The 17,562-nt window shown below is 45.4% G+C and overlaps 1 protein-coding gene across 2 annotated transcripts in view; it reads right to left on the bottom strand.

The window, feature by feature from the left end:
* slc25a21 (solute carrier family 25 member 21) overlaps positions 1–17,562 on the bottom strand; it is a 96,682-nt gene that overhangs the window by 35,143 nt on the left and 43,977 nt on the right. For both annotated transcript variants that reach the window (XM_010744638.3, XM_027274746.1), the window contains one exon: positions 1,909–1,957. In XM_010744638.3, coding sequence (XP_010742940.1) covers positions 1,909–1,957 — 49 coding nt within the window. The remainder of the gene's footprint in view (positions 1–1,908; positions 1,958–17,562) is intronic.

Raw genomic sequence — 17,562 nt, 5'->3', positions numbered from 1 at the left:
GCAGAGGTGAGTGAAGGTGAGGTCACGGCTTGGACCGGTCAGCGAGCAACGCAGCGGGGAGTAGAAGTGCAACAACAAAGGCGAAAAGACACGCCGTGAATCATCTGACGAGACTTTCACTTTTTTTTCTTAAACGTCCCGTCGAATCGTCGCCGCTGTTGACCAAAAGTGGTATTTTTAATAGATATTATGAGCTTATCATTTTGTGCCTTCAGTCATAAGCAGTTAAAATTTTGTGCTATGAATCATCTTTGAAGTTATGCCTAAAAAAAAACTCTTTATTGATTCATAACAGCAGCGTTTTTTGGCTACGGGTTGGGTGTGTTTGTACACCGACTGCTGCAAAAAAAAAGAGCCTCATTTGTAAAATAAGGTAAACATCGGCTCCCAGGCAGGTACACACATTTAGTGAAGTTTACCTTTGAAAAAAGAAAAAAAAGAGAGAAAAAAGGGGAGAAAGACAGAAAAAAAAATCCCTTTGATTCTAAGGTTGGTGGAAAAAAGTAAATTTACTCCAGTTGCTGTTCAATTTGGACCAGTGGACATTAAAGCAGGAGCCGGTGCTTAATAAGAGCCATGCCTGAGCAGGAGAGAGAGAGAGAGGGAGAGAGACCCAGTGGAGGTGTGTCTGTGTCTGACTCTCGGCTCCAAGGTTCCTGCTAATAGATTTCAGCTCCCTCAGTGTCCCAATTAGCTGGTATGTATGCTCGCTTTATGAATTCATGCGTGGATGTTAAGTGTGTGAACATGCACGTACGGCGTTGCGTGCGTATCTGTACGTATGCCGCGTCTAAGGCGATTAAAAGAAAAACAGAAAGACGCCACACATGGCGACGCAAACAGAGAAAACAAACAAATAAAGCTGTCCAGTTTTAGAGCGCTTTTTAAAAAAGGAAGAGCGTTACAAAGAAAATAGTGCGTGCACTTTTAACCCTGACCCCGTGTGAGGACGGACAGGCAAAGAGCTCAAGACTTACCTATAATAAACCCCCATAGCTTCTACACGTGACCATAAATCACGCTCGGTGCCTTCAAAGTATCAAATATCGACTAATACAACACCGCTCACCCCTGGCTTTTATCCCCTGCGTTTCCTTCTGTGTTCTGGTGGTGGCACGGCCTTCAAAGTGCAACCATCTCACTTTTTTTTTTCTTCCTTTTTTTAAAAGGCACGCCAAGCAATTTATTTACCAAGAAACTGCTGCCGTAAATGACAGAAAAAGCAGTACAATTTACTGACAAGTATGGGGCAGGGGGCCTAAGAACGAAGCCAGAGGTCTTGGCTGGGCCTGTGAAAGACTATAAAGCTTTAGTAGTAGCCCACGACCTGTTTATGGCTGGCTGAGACACTGTGGTGTGCGAGGCTCCTGATCACTCCACAGCCTTGAGACTGCTGCCACTCTAGCATAACACACAAACAGGAGATGGTAACAGAAAACAAGCTATTAAAAGGGCAGCCAGTTGCATTTAGTGGCATCTGATTTATCCTGCGTGTCCCTTTTTTCTTTCACATGAACCACAAAAAAAAAAAGAAGAAAAAAAAAGAAATAACCATTCTTTTTTTCCCCTAAATTAAGTAATAAGGTAAAAACATTTAAGTGATTTGCGAACATTAAAACATCTAACGTTAGCATTGTGTGGGGAATGAATGGGTAAATGATGCGTTTCATTTTCCACAAAATGTCTAAGGCTCTTGGCATTGGTGCCCACTCGTGTGGGGAAATGAGTGCAGAGAGCTGGCCGGGCCCGTCGTGCTGGGAAAACAGGCCTGGTATGCTCGGCACTTCACTCACACAGACCCGAATACCCACCGAGAGGATTCAAGGCAGATGTGGACTGAAAACTGATTTCTTGTAAGCAGCTTATATGTGACATATCGCGTACGAGCTGTTTTAACGGGTGGCTTACCTCGTCTTCACCACGTCGAGGGGATGCATCAAGCAGATCTCCACCAGACCTAAAAAAAAAAAGGAGAAACAGTCAGGATGAGTCACTTCGATAACCACGGACGTTTACGGAAGTTGAAGGATGGCCAACTCGAGATTTTTCAGTCAATGATATTGTGGGATCACTGAAGTCTGTCTCATCTTATAAAACGTAAACACGAGGAGCATGATGCATTTTCTTTGTGGCTGGAGGAAAAATTGGACTCTCTCTATAAATCATCAGTCATTAGGCAAAGCTAAGCTTCAGTCGGGAGCTACAGCTGCAAGAACTGCGGCCGTTTTGTGTTGATGCCAGCAAAGACAACATCAGTGATGCTGAAGAAAGTCCACTCCGTGCTCAATCACGGTAACGGGACGGGTGGAGTCAATAAGAAGACAAAACAGACTCAATCAAAGGAAACATGCACTGTCAGAGACTGAGGACTTCCGTTAAGGTAATGCATGAATCACTTGACATAAAATTGATAGAAGGATTGTTTAAGTCGCCGTTTCCAGCTTCTCGAATGTGAGGATTGGTCACAAGCGAACATCTTTAATTCAGGGACGAAACGAGCAACATGACGACGGTTTTAAACGCACAAACAATTAATAAATTACTGCCAGATGAATCGATAATGATCATTGGTTGCAGCCGCCCTAGAAGACTCAATGTTTTTTCCCCTCTACAGTCTGTCTTGTGTTTTTTTTCCCCCCTTCCTCCTTCCTCCTCTTCTTTTTACACTGCTGCTGCACACCAGTCAAAATCGACCGCACAGACCCGACGTGAACTTTAACGTATCCGTTAAAGCCCCGGAGGTTTTGTGTCATTGCACAGTTGCGTGACTGCTTCCAGGGGGCAGGAGCCTTGGGATGTTTGTTCATGCAAAGTTTGCAAAAAAAAAACAAAAAACGTGTCGTACAAATGGTACGAATGGTTTTGAAACACGGCCAGCTCTGCCTGCCAACCTTCCACAAGAAACTTATCATCACTCTGATTATCATTCTGCCTAATTTAAATACCAACTACCTCGGTAATTCTTGGTGTTTTCGAGGCCTTGTGCCATCTTTTGCGAGAGAACATGGCTCCGAAACGAGCGTCTACTTTTTCCAAAAAATTCCTCAAGTGACTATAATTGTCGGCGTTTTGAAGGGCTGAAGCCACCGAGCATATCATGCATGCAAAAACCCCGAGTACGTCAACAATGTGCCAGCAGCTGGAGAATCAATGATCAGCGAGAGACTCTGAGGTTTCACACACACACGCTAACTATGTGCATCTGTGTTGAAAAGCCACTGCTTTGGCACGGAGACTTCTGACTCAATCAGGTTTTTCCTTTTTTCTCCGACTCCGATTCTCACTGCATCCTTTTACGCTGGTGCTCGGAGGGCTTCCCTTGCAGATTCCTCGGCGTGTGTACACAGCTGCCGCGCAATGTGGACTCCTTCTAATTTGCTCAATTAAACATATTGTCTATAAAAGAATGTGTCTTCTGGGGTTTTTCCAGGGAAGTAATTATCAAGTAAAATACCACAGGAAAAATGACTTTGTCCGAGTTGAATCTTAATGTACGGATGGGAGAAAACGAGAACTGCTGAACCGAGCTACCGGCAGGAACAGAGTCAAACAGAATCCCATCTGTGACGGCTCACTTGACCCGACTGCTAGTTGTTAATGACACGCCATTGAAACAAGGTAAACACGAGCTCTCCGCTTTCCGACGTATCATTTCTGGCCTCGCTATTAATAAGAAGCCTGCAGTGAGGAGATGAAGCACATCAAATCTTTCAGCAGCAGGTAATCGGATTACACGATGAAACCGAAACCTGCTCGATCGGCCTGTGCAAACATGAAGATGCTGGGAAGTGACCGAACATGCTCTAACAGGTGGGAAAGCAGCAAAAAAAGTCTGGGAATACAAATAGTAAGAGAAGGCAAACACATCTCCAAAATGCTCCTCGAACTTGTGTTCTTGAGCATTTCTTACAAGGGGACAAAGACAGCTCGCAGCAACTGTTTCGAGGTCTTTAAATCTCTCGTGATCCGTCGTGATCGGACTACCAGACCGAATGACCTACAGGCTGTGACGTGCGCGCTCTTAGATCACCACACCGACTCAAACAGTGTTTTTATAGCCGACTCTAAAGGCTGACGCCCGGCCAAGAAACTCTTTCCAGCTTGGTCTCAATAGGATGATGATTTATTGGACGGTTATGTTTAGAAACGTTCATTCATTTGTCTTCCAAGCTTTAATCACGGCGCTGAACGCTTGCGCTCACACAATAACTGGACTGGGTGCGTCCGAAATATGGCACAGGAGTTTGACATTTATTATTATTTGGTGCCGCAGCTAAAGCGTGCTAAATTCCCCTTTTTCCGGTCTCACGTTTGTGCACTGGAATGGAAAATAATCGACACAATAGACAGCGCAGGGAGAAACGCATGCATGAAGTAGAGACTCATCCTCACTATCATGGTGCGTTTGCGTCATAAATTAAATAATATTTCCATTAATGACCGAAGGAGTGCACCGCTGCCGGTTGCTCGTACTCGCATGTGACCAGAGCAGCCGTGCACATCTGGATACTTCACTTAAAATGATTCACACTAGATTTTTGGGCCTCATCGTAAACCTCGGATTACAGGAACTCTAAAGGATACAGCTTAGCGAATGCTTCATTAACTTAGAAAGGTAACGGTAGTTAACACTCTTTACTAATTAACAGGCCTGCCCCACTGAGCTGTCAGATACGGTGATTGGTTCAGTGTGTTCGACTTCCAAGTGTCTGGGCCGCGTGTGCTCGCCGGCATCTTTTAGACGCGTCGGAGGCCTTCCGAGATGGGCATGCAGAAGGAGTACGTGATGACAAGCCTGAAGGCTGAACGCAAAACTATGTCGTGTTTATTTGAGCGCCTGTCTAACGCCCTCGCAGACGAGGCACCTTGAGAAAAGCTGCTGGCAGACGAGACGACGAGATGCAAGGGGTCCGAAGAAAAACTTAAGAGGAGAAAGTGCGTCTAATCCTAAACGATGACATGAAGAGTGGCTTTGTCTAAACGCCATTTCGATTTTTATTTACGTTGCTAAGTGCCACGAGGGACTGAATCAATATTCAATGATTTAAGTTCACTTTCCGTGAACGCGCTGCAGATATTCTATGCGTGTTTCTAACATCACGTCCCAAAATGCCTTTTTGTCAAGCAGTCATAAAAGGTCCTTTGTGCTGCCCACGTGAAGGTGAAAAGAGTGAAAGTTTTTCCAGTCATGCGTTAGTGACTCAACAGAAAACAAATGCTGTTGTGTGCCTTGTCAGTCAAAGTGCATAAAAAGCGGCAGAAGAGGGCGTCGCATGTGCGCGAGCGATGACAGACGAACAAAAGGTGCAACCCGTCACTGCAAAACGTTTCGAATCCACTCCAGCTGAATTTTTATGCTGCCGTTATGCAGGACGCCGCCGCCGCGTCAAGGCCTAAAAGACGCGTCGCTGCTGGAGAGGCAGCAACCTCCAGTCCAGCTGTCAGCACGTACTACCGTTTAATCATAGCCGTGAACCCACGCGCTCTCGGGAGCACTTCACACCCCCTCTGTGGCCTCTGATGCGCCCGGCACGGCGAGGGCAAACCAAGGGGATGATGCTCCTGAGCTCCAACGTCTTCTGCAGGCATGCAGAAGGCATGCACCTCCTTCCAGCTGCGTGGAGGAAGGAGGAGGAGATGGAGGGGTAATATTACAGTGTGACCTGCCATCTGTTTGGCATTTATGGCTTTGTTACGCATCGCTGAGTGACATATCGGGAGATTCCTTTTTTTGAAGGTTCTTTTGTTTCCGAGTCACAATGGTACTGACAAGGCTTGTCATCCAGCGCCTTGTAGACACACACACTCAAGTGCTAATGGCAAAAGGAGTGTCTGGAGCACAGTCATTAAAACGCAGTCTGCCCCAGATGTATTCTGCAGCCAAGGCTTAATTAGTGAGTGGAAATAAATGACACGGTATAATAACTCAATCATTTCATGCTGTGACAGCATATATTTTGGATCCGATGGCTGACGTCACACGCGCAGCAGTGGAATCTGGCTCTTTTGTTTCGTGTCTTGAATGAGATCTGCTGCATCATCTCTTATTCAGATGGTAGTTTCTGGGAGAGACCCAACAAGTAGCTTCACTGGTAGCTCATGTATCGCCACCGACGCGCTGTCAAATGCGTCTCTGCCAAAATCGTCTGCGGACTCGTCTTCTGACGAGAGCCAATCGTATATCACGTAGACGAGATGGTTATCTGAGTTGGTTTTGGCTCGGGAATGCACACGGTTTTAGCTCCCACGCAAAAGTGAGAAAGAACAACAACAATGGAGCGCCAGGGAGCGATTGCTCAACGGGTGCAGGTGTCATCCATCATGCCAAGATACACACACACACACACACACACACACACACACACACACACACACACAGAGAATGACTGTAATTCCCAGCAGCCACAGGGAGAAGGTCACCGCCACAGGAAGAGCAGTTCCCCCCCTCAAGTTAAATGGACGAATACATGGCGTGCTCAATTCACATGCTTACTTGACCCGGTAAACGCTACGGTCACTAATGACAGCTCACACGCTACATTCTTAGACAGAGTGAACAAATATTGAGATATTCGCTGATCGAAAGAAGCAAAATTAAAGCTTATATGAATCCAGACGACTTTTTAGAAATGAACATTTTGCTAATTGTTTTTAAAACCGTGATATATTTCGTGGTTCATTGGGAGCCAAAGCAGACAACCGTAGCTCATCTTGGAGGTTTTGGAGGCGTGAGATGTGCGTCAGGCTGTCAGAGCTTCACCTCACAGACCCAGAGCTCCTGACTGAACCTGCCAGGTGATATCTCATGCCTCCATGTCCCCCATTAATACTTCTCAAAACACATCGGATCTGGAATGCTAAACAAACGCCGCAAGCTGCTGCTGCTGCTGCTTCTCCCCGGCCATTTGTCATCCACGAGTAACAAAGCCAAAGTGATATCCATCAGCAAGCCGGGGCCCGGGCTGCTCTGATAGAGAAACTCTGATTAATCTCAGGATCTTTTAACGCTCAGGTAGAAACACAGGTGGCGACGAATGGGAGCGATTGCACGGGTTGAAATTAATAAACAAAATCAACCAGAGGTAGAAGAGAGCGAAGGAATAAATGTTTTAGCCGATTTCATGCGGAGCTGCAGGCCACTCCTCCGACATTATACAAGGTCGTGTTGATTTTAGCTACGCTCGTCTTTCATTGCAAACAATCAGAGCCTGCCTGACTACATTTTTACTGCACATTTATCCTGTTAGTTTATTCCAATATAAACCTGTTGTGACAGATGACGATAAATTTACGCCGTCTCTGTAGGAAAACACTTGCGGTTGACGTAAACAAGGCGAATCAGGGAAGTGGGTGAAATGAAAAAGTTGCACAAAAAGACGCCAAAATAACACGGAGGGCCGGCCCGCCTGCTTTAGGTGAGGCTAATAAAGTATAGTTAGTGCCGAGCGAGGCGCGCTGCAGCGCTGAAATACTACCTCGGAGTCAAACTTGTTTTTAAAGCAAACAGGCGGTGTAACAATCCCAAACTGATCACATTAAAACTGAAACGGAGTATAAACCACTTTCATACAATAATGGCACGAGTAATCTGTCATGCCAACACATAATCACCTCACGGGGAGAGGCGGGCACGTAATGACGATATATTAAAAGGTAATTAATTCTTCGGTTTTCAGCACAGAAAACGTCTTTAGCGCGGTAACCGCGGCTAAAAATGATTTATGCTCCACAGCTTCTGTCAGAGGCGGCAGATTAGTGTGAAGGAGGGAAAATAACATCATGTGCAGTCTGTCTGCTAAAGAAAACATCAACTGATTATGGAGGAATTTACATATTTAACAAAACACAGAGGATAATGACTGCAGAGAGAGACGGGAAGAGAGACAGAGAAAGAGAGAGCAAGAGAGAGAGACAGGAAGAGAGACAGAGAGAGAGAAAGACAGAGAGCAAGAGACAGACAGGCAAAGAGACAGAGAGAGACAGAGAGCGATGGGAAGAGAGAGACACAGAGAAAGACAGAGAGCGAGAGATAGAGACAAAGACAGAGAAAGAGACAGACAGGCAAAGAGACAGAGAGCGACGGGAAGAGAGAGACACAGAAAGACAGAGCGAGAGAGAGAGAGGCAGGAAGAGAGAGACAGATAGAGACAAAGACAGAGAGAGAGACAGAGATAGGAAGAGAGACAGGAAGAGAGAGAGCAAGAGAGAGAGACAGATAGAGACAAAGACAGAGACAGAGATAGGAAGAGAGAGACACAGAAAGACAGAGAGCAAGAGAGAGACAGGAAGAGAGAGACAGATAGAGAGACAAAGACAGAGAGACAGACACACAGGCAAAGAGACAGAAAGAGACAGAGATAGGAAGAGAGACAGACAGGCAAAGAGACAGAGAGAGAGACAGAGATAGGAAGAGAGACACACAGACAGAGATAGGAAGAGAAAGAGAGACAGAAAGACAAAGACAGAGAGAGACAGGCAAAGAGAGAGAGAAAGACAGAGAGCGACAGGAAGAGAGAGACACATAGAAAGACAAAGAGAGAGAGACACAGAGAGAGACAGTTAGAGACAGAGAGCGAGACAGACAGACATTAATCACAGATATCACGATCAGCTTCCTGTGTCAGAGCGCAGCAGCGTCCTGGTGAACTCCGCTCACAGTCTCTAACGCTGCGTTTCAAACGGCCTGAAGGGTTCTTACAAAAACATGCGGGGCCATCTCCAATGACAGCGGGGGAGCGTTCCAAACCGAGGGCCCCCGACCAGAGGTGCAAGCATCCCAGCATTCCACGGGCCTGTGTGGGCTACTGCTGCTACCGCCGCCGCTATTATCACCTCTGAGGGCGCACATACCCACAAATCATGACTTTTATTTTTTAACATAAAAAAATGACATGCACTGTGACAGATTTTCATAGATTTGACTGCATGTGTCATAAAAACAGTCACAGCGATCCTGACGATAATGACAGGCATCCTGCAGCGTGGCGGCACGTCCTGTTTACGGGTCAGCGGTTGTCAACGCATGAGTTAGAATGAAAAGGAAAAAAGATTCATTCGTTTATCCACCTGATACTTTTTCCCCCTTTTTTGCATAACAGTTGGCCAACACCCTCAAAAATCAAACAACAAACAAAGATGGCAAAGATACCCAATGAGCCAATGAACGGGCTCATATATATTCAGATTGTAAGCGAGGAGTTGATTCGTCAGTTGAGTGTGCCGTCTCCAGGTAAGATTAATCGCTCGGGTGCATTTTTCCCCTCTGGCTATTGATGCAGCTTGGATATATGTGTGTCAAACTTCAGGTGAACTCTGTGATATTGATGGAAGTGTAAAGGTGTGTGTGTGTGTGTGTGTGTGCGCTGTTGAGTGGGTCAGGGCCTGAGCTGCCTCAGCTGACAGACTAACGATGAGTTAATGACAGATTGACAGACAGACAGACCGTCAGAGAGCCTCCTCCCTCCTCCATTACTGTCACGGTTTCCTTCACACCCGCGGTCACACATGTGTATGTATTCTTTCTTTTCTTTGCACGGCCATCTGATGCAAATGCACGTGCCACCGGAAGCCGGTGTGAGCAGGAGAAGAAAAGAGGGGGGCACAAAATGGATGCAAAACCTGGTGTAACTGATGTTTGAGAGGAAGTGCTCTGTGTCATCTCGGCGTGATTCTTTCACGAGGAAATCGCTTTTTAAACAAATCGTCTCCCAACTCCTGCAGGACACCTGTCACCAGATAAATAACGCTGGAACAACAAAAGCTTACTACGGGGAGGTCTGCTGATGTGACCACTGCGTGCTGCAACTTTTAATAACAGCTCAGTGGTAACCAAACTGTGGCTGGGAGACCATGAGAGGTCACAATACAAATCTAAGGGGCCACGAAATAATTAAAAAAAATAAAACATTCCATGCAATTTAACATTTTTGTACAATTTTGTACAACAAATTTTGGGAAACCAAGCAGCAACCTCAGTGGCCGTGACGTGAAACCAATGCAAAAGTGCCGAAAGCTGCAGTTCCTCAAACGTCCACTTGAGGCTGGCTCCAGAAGTGAGACAGTCTCCATAAGTCCCCATGTTCACAGCAGAAATAAACATGTTTACAGCCTGGTACAAAAAACAGTTTTGGTCTCTGTAGCTAATTTCCCCGTTCATGACAACTGTACTGAGGGTGAATTTATATACAACTCACCTGTTCAGATTATATTAAGGCTTAAAGTTATGCAGGATTAAGAGCGTGGACACTTTGATTGACAGGTGCGTGCTCTTACAGATGGCTGGTCGGCTTCTTCATGTTATGTTATGTTAACTGTCAAGTAACCTCAACAGTTTCTACTGTATGGCCCGAGGTAAATCTGACACCTGTCAACATAATAACTGTCACACAATAATCGCTTTATAAATCTGGCAATTTGCCCAAATTTGGATGATTTTGGTTCAAAACATTTTGTATCCTAGACACGCCCACGATTAAAAACAAATAAACACTGGAAAATGACAACACACTGCGGTGCCAAATTATTTCACCCCCCTTGCCACAGACTTTGTGTGTACTTCACCCCTTAAAACTCGACTGTCTTCGCCATTTCATCAAACCTCCACACACGCACGCCTACAGGTTTTAAATCCAGCCTGCAAACCACAGAAGCAGTTACATCTTGGCTGCTGACTGCGATTCTTTGATTGAATGAACAGGCCTCTTATTAAAATGTTAATTAAATATGATTAAAGACGTATTTGTTCAAATAAAGGGAGTTACAGATAACGAGATTACAGGTAACCAAAACAATTTAAAAAATGAAAAAACAAATAGCCTGTGCCCGCACCTTCGTCTGTTTCGCAACCAGAGAAATTAATCTAATTATACATCATCTATCTGACAGTGCTGATGAACTGTGACACACTGAAATGTCTGTAAACTCCGGATTAAATCTGATGAAAGCACTGACATAGAAAACACTCAACTGTTTGACAGCGGTGAATCATCTGTTCATCAGAAAAACGATAAGGCAGTCATCGTTGTTCTTGACTGACGTGTGTGTGTGTGAAGCAATGTTATTACAGTAATTATATGTGTCATTTTGTGGTTCATCAATCCACACTGTTCCACATGTCCAGAAATCTGTCCTGTGACACATTACTGATCGTGGAGTGGGGAATGAAGCCCCTGCTTCTAAAAGTAGTATCGGTACGGTACTGACTCCCATCCGGAAATCATGATTTGTTAAATTCAGATTTTAAAAGGAGGAGAATTAACACACAGATTGGTACGAGGTTGATCTGTACAGCTTCAGTTGATCTGACTGCACAGGTGCAGTAAAGACAAGTTAGAAAGCAAGCAGAAAAATAGACCCAATGTTACGTAACTAACCGGTCAAGTGCTTCTGCTGCTTGGATGGGCACAAATCAGTACAGAAGAAGCACTCGCGTTATGAAATGTCTCGTTATGTACATACAAATTTCCAGTGGGGGTTAACTCCAACTCCCAAGGTGCATTTTGGCAAGAATCACTCTCATAAAGAGTGTTGCAAAAAACTGATTTTACGATTTACAGTCACTGTCGGTATCAAGAAAGGACGCCGCATCCGTGACGTCGCCATCAGGTTTCTGAAAAGCCACTTTGAAGCTTAAAATCTGAAAATCTGTGGCTCTGGCCGCCACATGTTGGCTGTCCTGCCTCTTTCGCCTCCCAGCTAATCTTAATATCAGCAAAGACGTGGATCATCGGTATTACATTACATTGCATTTAGCAGACGCTTTTATCCAAAGCGACTTACAGAGGAGGACATAAGCTGACAAAGGTGTAAAGGAGCACAGAGTAGTTTGTTAGTTTTGTTAGGCAGTCTCGAAAGAGAAAGGTTTTTACAAGTTTTTTAAAGGTAGAAAGGGATGTTGCTGTTCTTGTAGCCGTTGGTAGGTCATTCCACCATTTGGGGACAACCACAGAGAAGAGTAGACCTGACTCCTGTTGCTCAAACAAGCCATCTATAACAGCACCCACCTATCAATCAAAGCGTCCACGCTCTTAATCCTGCATAACTTTAAGCCTTAATATAATGTGAACAGGTGAGTTGTATATAAATTCACCCTCAGTACAGTTGTCATGAACGGGGAAATTAGCTACAGAGACCAAAACTGTTTTTTGTACCAGGCTGTAAACATGTTTATTTCTGCTGTGAAACATGGGGACTTATGGAGACTGACTCACTTCTGGAGCCAGCCTCAAGTGGACGACAAGAGGAACTGCAGCTTTCGGCACTTCTGCATTGGCTTCACGGTGGTTGCCTCTTGTTTACAAGTCCTTGCTTTTGATTTTGGGTGAATTCGTTTGAATTTTCTACAACTCTGATTTACACTTCTGACTGGTTTAGCAGCAGCAGCTGAGGCTTATGGGTATTGTAGTATTTTAAGCAGTCTGCCATGCCAAAATGATGGTTATAAAAAAAAAGAAACAAAGTTAGAAAAATGTAAACCTACATGATGGTTACATTATCCAGAAGAGTCGTCCTATGTTAAGTAACTGGGACATTTAAAGAAAAAATTGAAATGGGAATACCTTAAAATCACTATATATACACACTTTTTATGTATTTATTATTGTTAAATTACATTCATTTCAAATGAGCACATGTGGTAAGGTCCTTGAAGCTCATCTGACAGAGCTGTGAGGTTAAAAAATTGGAGTGCACTGGTAACCAAGAGGGTCAACCCTAGTGGTATTAAACATAATGGTGCTGGAAAAACTACCACGACGACGACGACCCCACAGCTCCAAAGCAATCAAAACTAACAAGTTTCTATGTTCTGATCAGTTTTTGAGCTTTCGCAGAGCACGACGAATGGCCCATTATGGTGAGCCTTTATATGCTGCTGAGTGATGTGAAGCAGAATAGTAAATGGGTAGTAAGTGAACTTCCCACTGTAGACACAGCCATCATTAACTTCACCACCACGTCACCACATCACTGCAGCATCACCGCTGCTGCCGACACGCCCACCCCGGGCTCAGAACCCCGGAGTCTTCAGCCAATTCACCTTGTGTAAACAAAAGATTACACCTCGTCCCATCCCCAACCCCCAGAGGGGGAGAGAGCTGTGTCGTTACTGTCACCTAGTGGACGGAGGGGAGACGGAGATTGATTAATACACAAAGAGGTGAGACACACACACACATACACGGAGGGAGAGAGAGCGAGAGGGATGGAAAGCACATGTGGGAACCACACAAAAGATGGCTCTCTGCCTGAGAGAGAAGAAAAAGCAGCTGCAGAAGCATACTCCATTTAACGTAACAGGAAAAAAAATACATATGCAAATGATCCGTCAATAGAGCGCGTCACACTTTGGAAACCATAATCCCTCTTTATCACAAAAAACTTCAGCTTCCAGCCTCTGAGCGTCGGAGCTGGTCCGAATCCTGTCCTAGTTTTTTTTTTTTTTACGAAGGGACGGCGCTGACCACTCAGCCACAACAAGCACAACTTTCTCCGGAAGCTCACCTGAGTCCATAAAAGCTGATAATAGAGCCAATAATTGGGAGGGAACAGCAATAATGGAGTTTTAGTGAGGCAGTAAATACTTTAATTAGTTGTTAACACCCTGTGTCTGTATGGATAGGGTGAAGCTTCCCCCCCGATTGCCAGCTAGGCTGCTGTCTGGGGCAGGCTGGATGTCCATTCAGGGAAGCGGGCCAGTGATTCATCTTTAAAAAAGAGAAAAGACTGTGACCTTTACTGTTGAGCACCTGTATGCCGTAATAGCAAGCTGCTGGGAGACGTTTAAAACTACAAAAAGCTGTCATGTATAAAGCTTTGTAGCTCCAGATCTAGCTTGAGGTTTTAAAAATACAGACAGGGTAGGAGAGGATCTTCTGTGGATTCTGGCCTCTGGCTGCCTGGAAAAAAAAACCCTTGTTGGCTGACATTTCGGGATGCATCACGGTAGAGACGATCTCCAAACATACAGTCTTTGCGGGTAAAGAGAAAGGCTGCAAGGTAGATAAATGCAAATGATGCAGGGACTGAAAAAAAAAAAAAAAAAAACAGCGGACATTCCTGAGGAGTGATACGATCTTTCAGTCCACAAACTATCTATGGTAGGAGTGATACAGTAGAGGAGAGAGTGAATAATCTGACAGGGTGGTCTGTCCTTTGCTCGGCTTGGCGTGAGGGAGGGGAAAAGGAGAAGAGGCTGCAGTAGTAGCAGTGGCAGAACCGGCAGCGGCGGCGGTAGCAAAAAAGGGAAGTACCCGCATGGTTAGCTCTTGTCCTAAGCCAGCAGAGTTAAAGGCAGGAAGCCATTACCAAAGTGTAAATGCACTCAGCCATCACTGCTTAAACACAGTTGAAATATGTTCCAGCGTTTAAAAAAACTAGGGCGTGGGAGGAGGTCTTGTCCAGCACAAACCCAACAGGACCCTGTTGTCCCCCCTTTCTATAAAAGACTCCGGGACAAGTCGAGAGCCGACACAAGCCTACAAGGCTTCGCACATATTGTTAAGCGAGCTGCGTCTCTCTCCAAACATTGCATAACGCCCGCTCCAGATGCACGCCGGTGGTTTAAGCCTGATGAGAGGCCGTGATTATGTTACATACGGCGGTGGTTGGATGCAATAATTATGCAATCAGCGGCACAGCTTTGTGTTATGTCTATGATTTATCAACATTATTTGAATTGGGATAATTAATTGTCGCAGGCGGGCGGGCGGGCGGGCTTAATGGCTCACCGTGTGACAGAGCTCTCTCTGACGGCTTTTGTTTTGGCAGATGGCTGTGTGCCACGTCGCTCACCCAGCACCACGGAAACCGTACTCGGGCTTAATCACAATACCCTGCGCCTATCAGTGCTTTTCTAAGTCATACACAAACAGACTACAGATCTGCAGATAGAGGAACAGATGCAGAGAGGCCTCGGAGAGAGAGAGAGAGAGAGAGAAACTGGCTCTTCATGTGCCGCACGAAGGGGGGGTGAAAAGAAAAAGGTCAAACTAGGGAAATCCAGCATAAACCAGAGCAAACATGGCATTATTCCTGCAATCTTAGACAGTTGAGTCAGGATTTGTATACATGATCACATGTCACTCAAGCTGGAAATGAGAGGCAAGGCTCTCGAGTTGTTGTCATTAAAGAGGCAAAGCCTGGAGCTGCTCCATTGGCACTGAATGACACGGCCGACTTTCTGGGCTGACTTCGGTGTCTGAGGTGATGCGGAGAAGAGGTCAAGCAAACATTCTTTGAGTCTATAAGTCTCCGATTCATTGTCAATGGAGCAGATCCACGTTTTGTCCTGCGATGGCATCAGATTAGAGCCTCGGTTCTCCGGTTTCTGGCTTTGTTGCAGGAGGTGGCGGAGGGAACAAAAGTACACAGAAATACAGAAGTACTCAGTCACATTTAGAAGGAACTATTTAGAATAACTACATTTAAATACTTTTGGATACCGCACACGAAATAAACACCTTTTTTTATCTTGCTGACATTTCTATAGCGAAAAAAATTCAAAGCTGCGCTTGAGAGAAGTTCATTTCACATGTGTGGATACGAAACCGTTTAATGAAATTCAGAAACACGCAAAAGAAACAGCTCCATCATCCTGTAATTGAGGGGTCAAGATCTCCTCGTTGGACAAACTCCAACTGAACCGTGCACGGATGTGGTGGTCGCTTTTATCCTGCGATTTGTCAGAAAAGCTGAAATAACTCCAAACTGTCAGCAGAGAATTATGAATGAGAACTAGCTTTTGGAGTAAGAAGGGAAAAGTAACACAGACTAATGAAATAAAAAAAAAAGGAGGTGTTTGAGAGTTCCAAAAACATAACATAGATCATTTGAAAACATTTGATTCATCAAAGAAATGGAGGATTTCTGAGGTTTTAAGCCATTTCATTTAATTACAAAGTAGTAAAATCTTCAAATAATGGAATTAAACATGCTGTTGGAGTCTGGAGTTATAAATTTCAGGGACCATTTTTTATTTTCTGCGTCAAATGGAAACACTATTTTCATTTTGGACTTTGGATACGTAAAGGTTCGTAAAAGTAACAGATGACACGTTGGCTCGGGCTCGCTACAATGTGTGGGGGCTCTCTCTTGTTCCGAGGCCAGTCGGGTCTTGGGACAGATCCTAACATGTCCTAAAAGGATCCGTCAGTTTGCTTATGTTTAGCCAACGCTGAGGCCAGTTTGGCGACAGTAGTTGCATGGCCTTGTGTACATTTGAAGCGAGAGCGAGGCACTGCGGTGTTGAGGAGTAGCAAAACGCTTTTTGGGCACGGGCTTTGCTATGACAGATGCTGACGATGAACTCTTGACACTGGCTCAACCGGTTTATGTTCAACATGTGTGTCTCCGTTACTGTCTCTGGTTTCCAGAAGGCTGGTTCACAGTGGACGTAGGTATGTGTATGTGTGTGTGTGTGTGTGTGTTTGTGGAGGCCAGGCAGAGATGAGAGGAGCAGCAGGATCTGTAGCTATCTGGGAGGTTGGAGCGTAATGACACACCGGGGACAGATTAGGTTCCTGTCCATCAGGGTTCCATCAGGAAGACTCTGATTTACAGCCATGCTGACCAGCCAGCCGGCCCTCCACCCAAAGCAAACACACACACGGAAAACACCACCGCCTCTGTGTGGTGGCAGCTGGTGGGCTCGCACACATGTTGCATTTGGCTACGTCGTACACCCGGTACAACTTTTTTTGGACCTCGACATCAGTGGAAGGGAGCGAGAAGACGAGAAATTGAAGAAAATTTTGATACGTAAATTCTTTCATGTCTGTTTGGAATACATAATGCGACGCTATGCTACTTTGCTGCCTACCTCCCTGGAACAGTGAAAGAGGGGAGATGGACAGATCCATTAAACAAGGTGTCACCCCCAAACACAACAATGATTAATCACGCTCTGCAAATTATAAGCACCTGTATGAATGAACGGCAAAGCAAAGCACTCCCTCTCTCCACTGTCTGACTGCATGCTTTCACTCTCTCAGACAGCCTCGACCCCCATAAACCAACCAAAGCCCCCCCCCGGCCCCCTTCTCTCCTCACTGACCCCTCTGCCCCCTTCACTCGTACCAAGAGGAAGTCTGCCTGAAAAAGAAATAACCCGGCGCATACACAAAAGGCCGTTTTGACTTAAACTCTCCGTGAGATGATAGATTATGATGTTTTATGGCGAGCCGACGCACGGGGGGGGCTGCGAAAGGGGACGCCGAATGTGTGACGCGTGGATGTGGCGCGACGTGGAAATTAACAAAGTGAGAGAGGAAAGAAGAAAAATTCAGTTTTTGACCTAAATAAAGCAGCGAAAAATAAAGTTTGATTCTTCTTCCAACAGGCTGAATTCACTTCTAGAAGACTGTGGCCCTCTGTGTGTGTGTGTGAGTGTGTGTTTAAACCCACCTGAATTCATTATGCTAACAAGCCGGCCCTGCTGATAGGCACGCGGGCTGATGTGAGGAAATGTGAGTTTGATTAATGTGGGCAAAATTGAGCTGTGCAGACCGCTCCCCAGCCCCAGTTAAAGGAGTCGCCTGCCATCAGGCTCAAGCTGCAGGAGCCGAC

This window comes from Larimichthys crocea, chromosome XXIV, assembly GCF_000972845.2.
Source record: "Larimichthys crocea isolate SSNF chromosome XXIV, L_crocea_2.0, whole genome shotgun sequence".
Taxonomy (NCBI): Eukaryota; Metazoa; Chordata; class Actinopteri; family Sciaenidae; genus Larimichthys; species Larimichthys crocea.
This window is presented reverse-complemented; position numbering and strand designations above follow the sequence as displayed.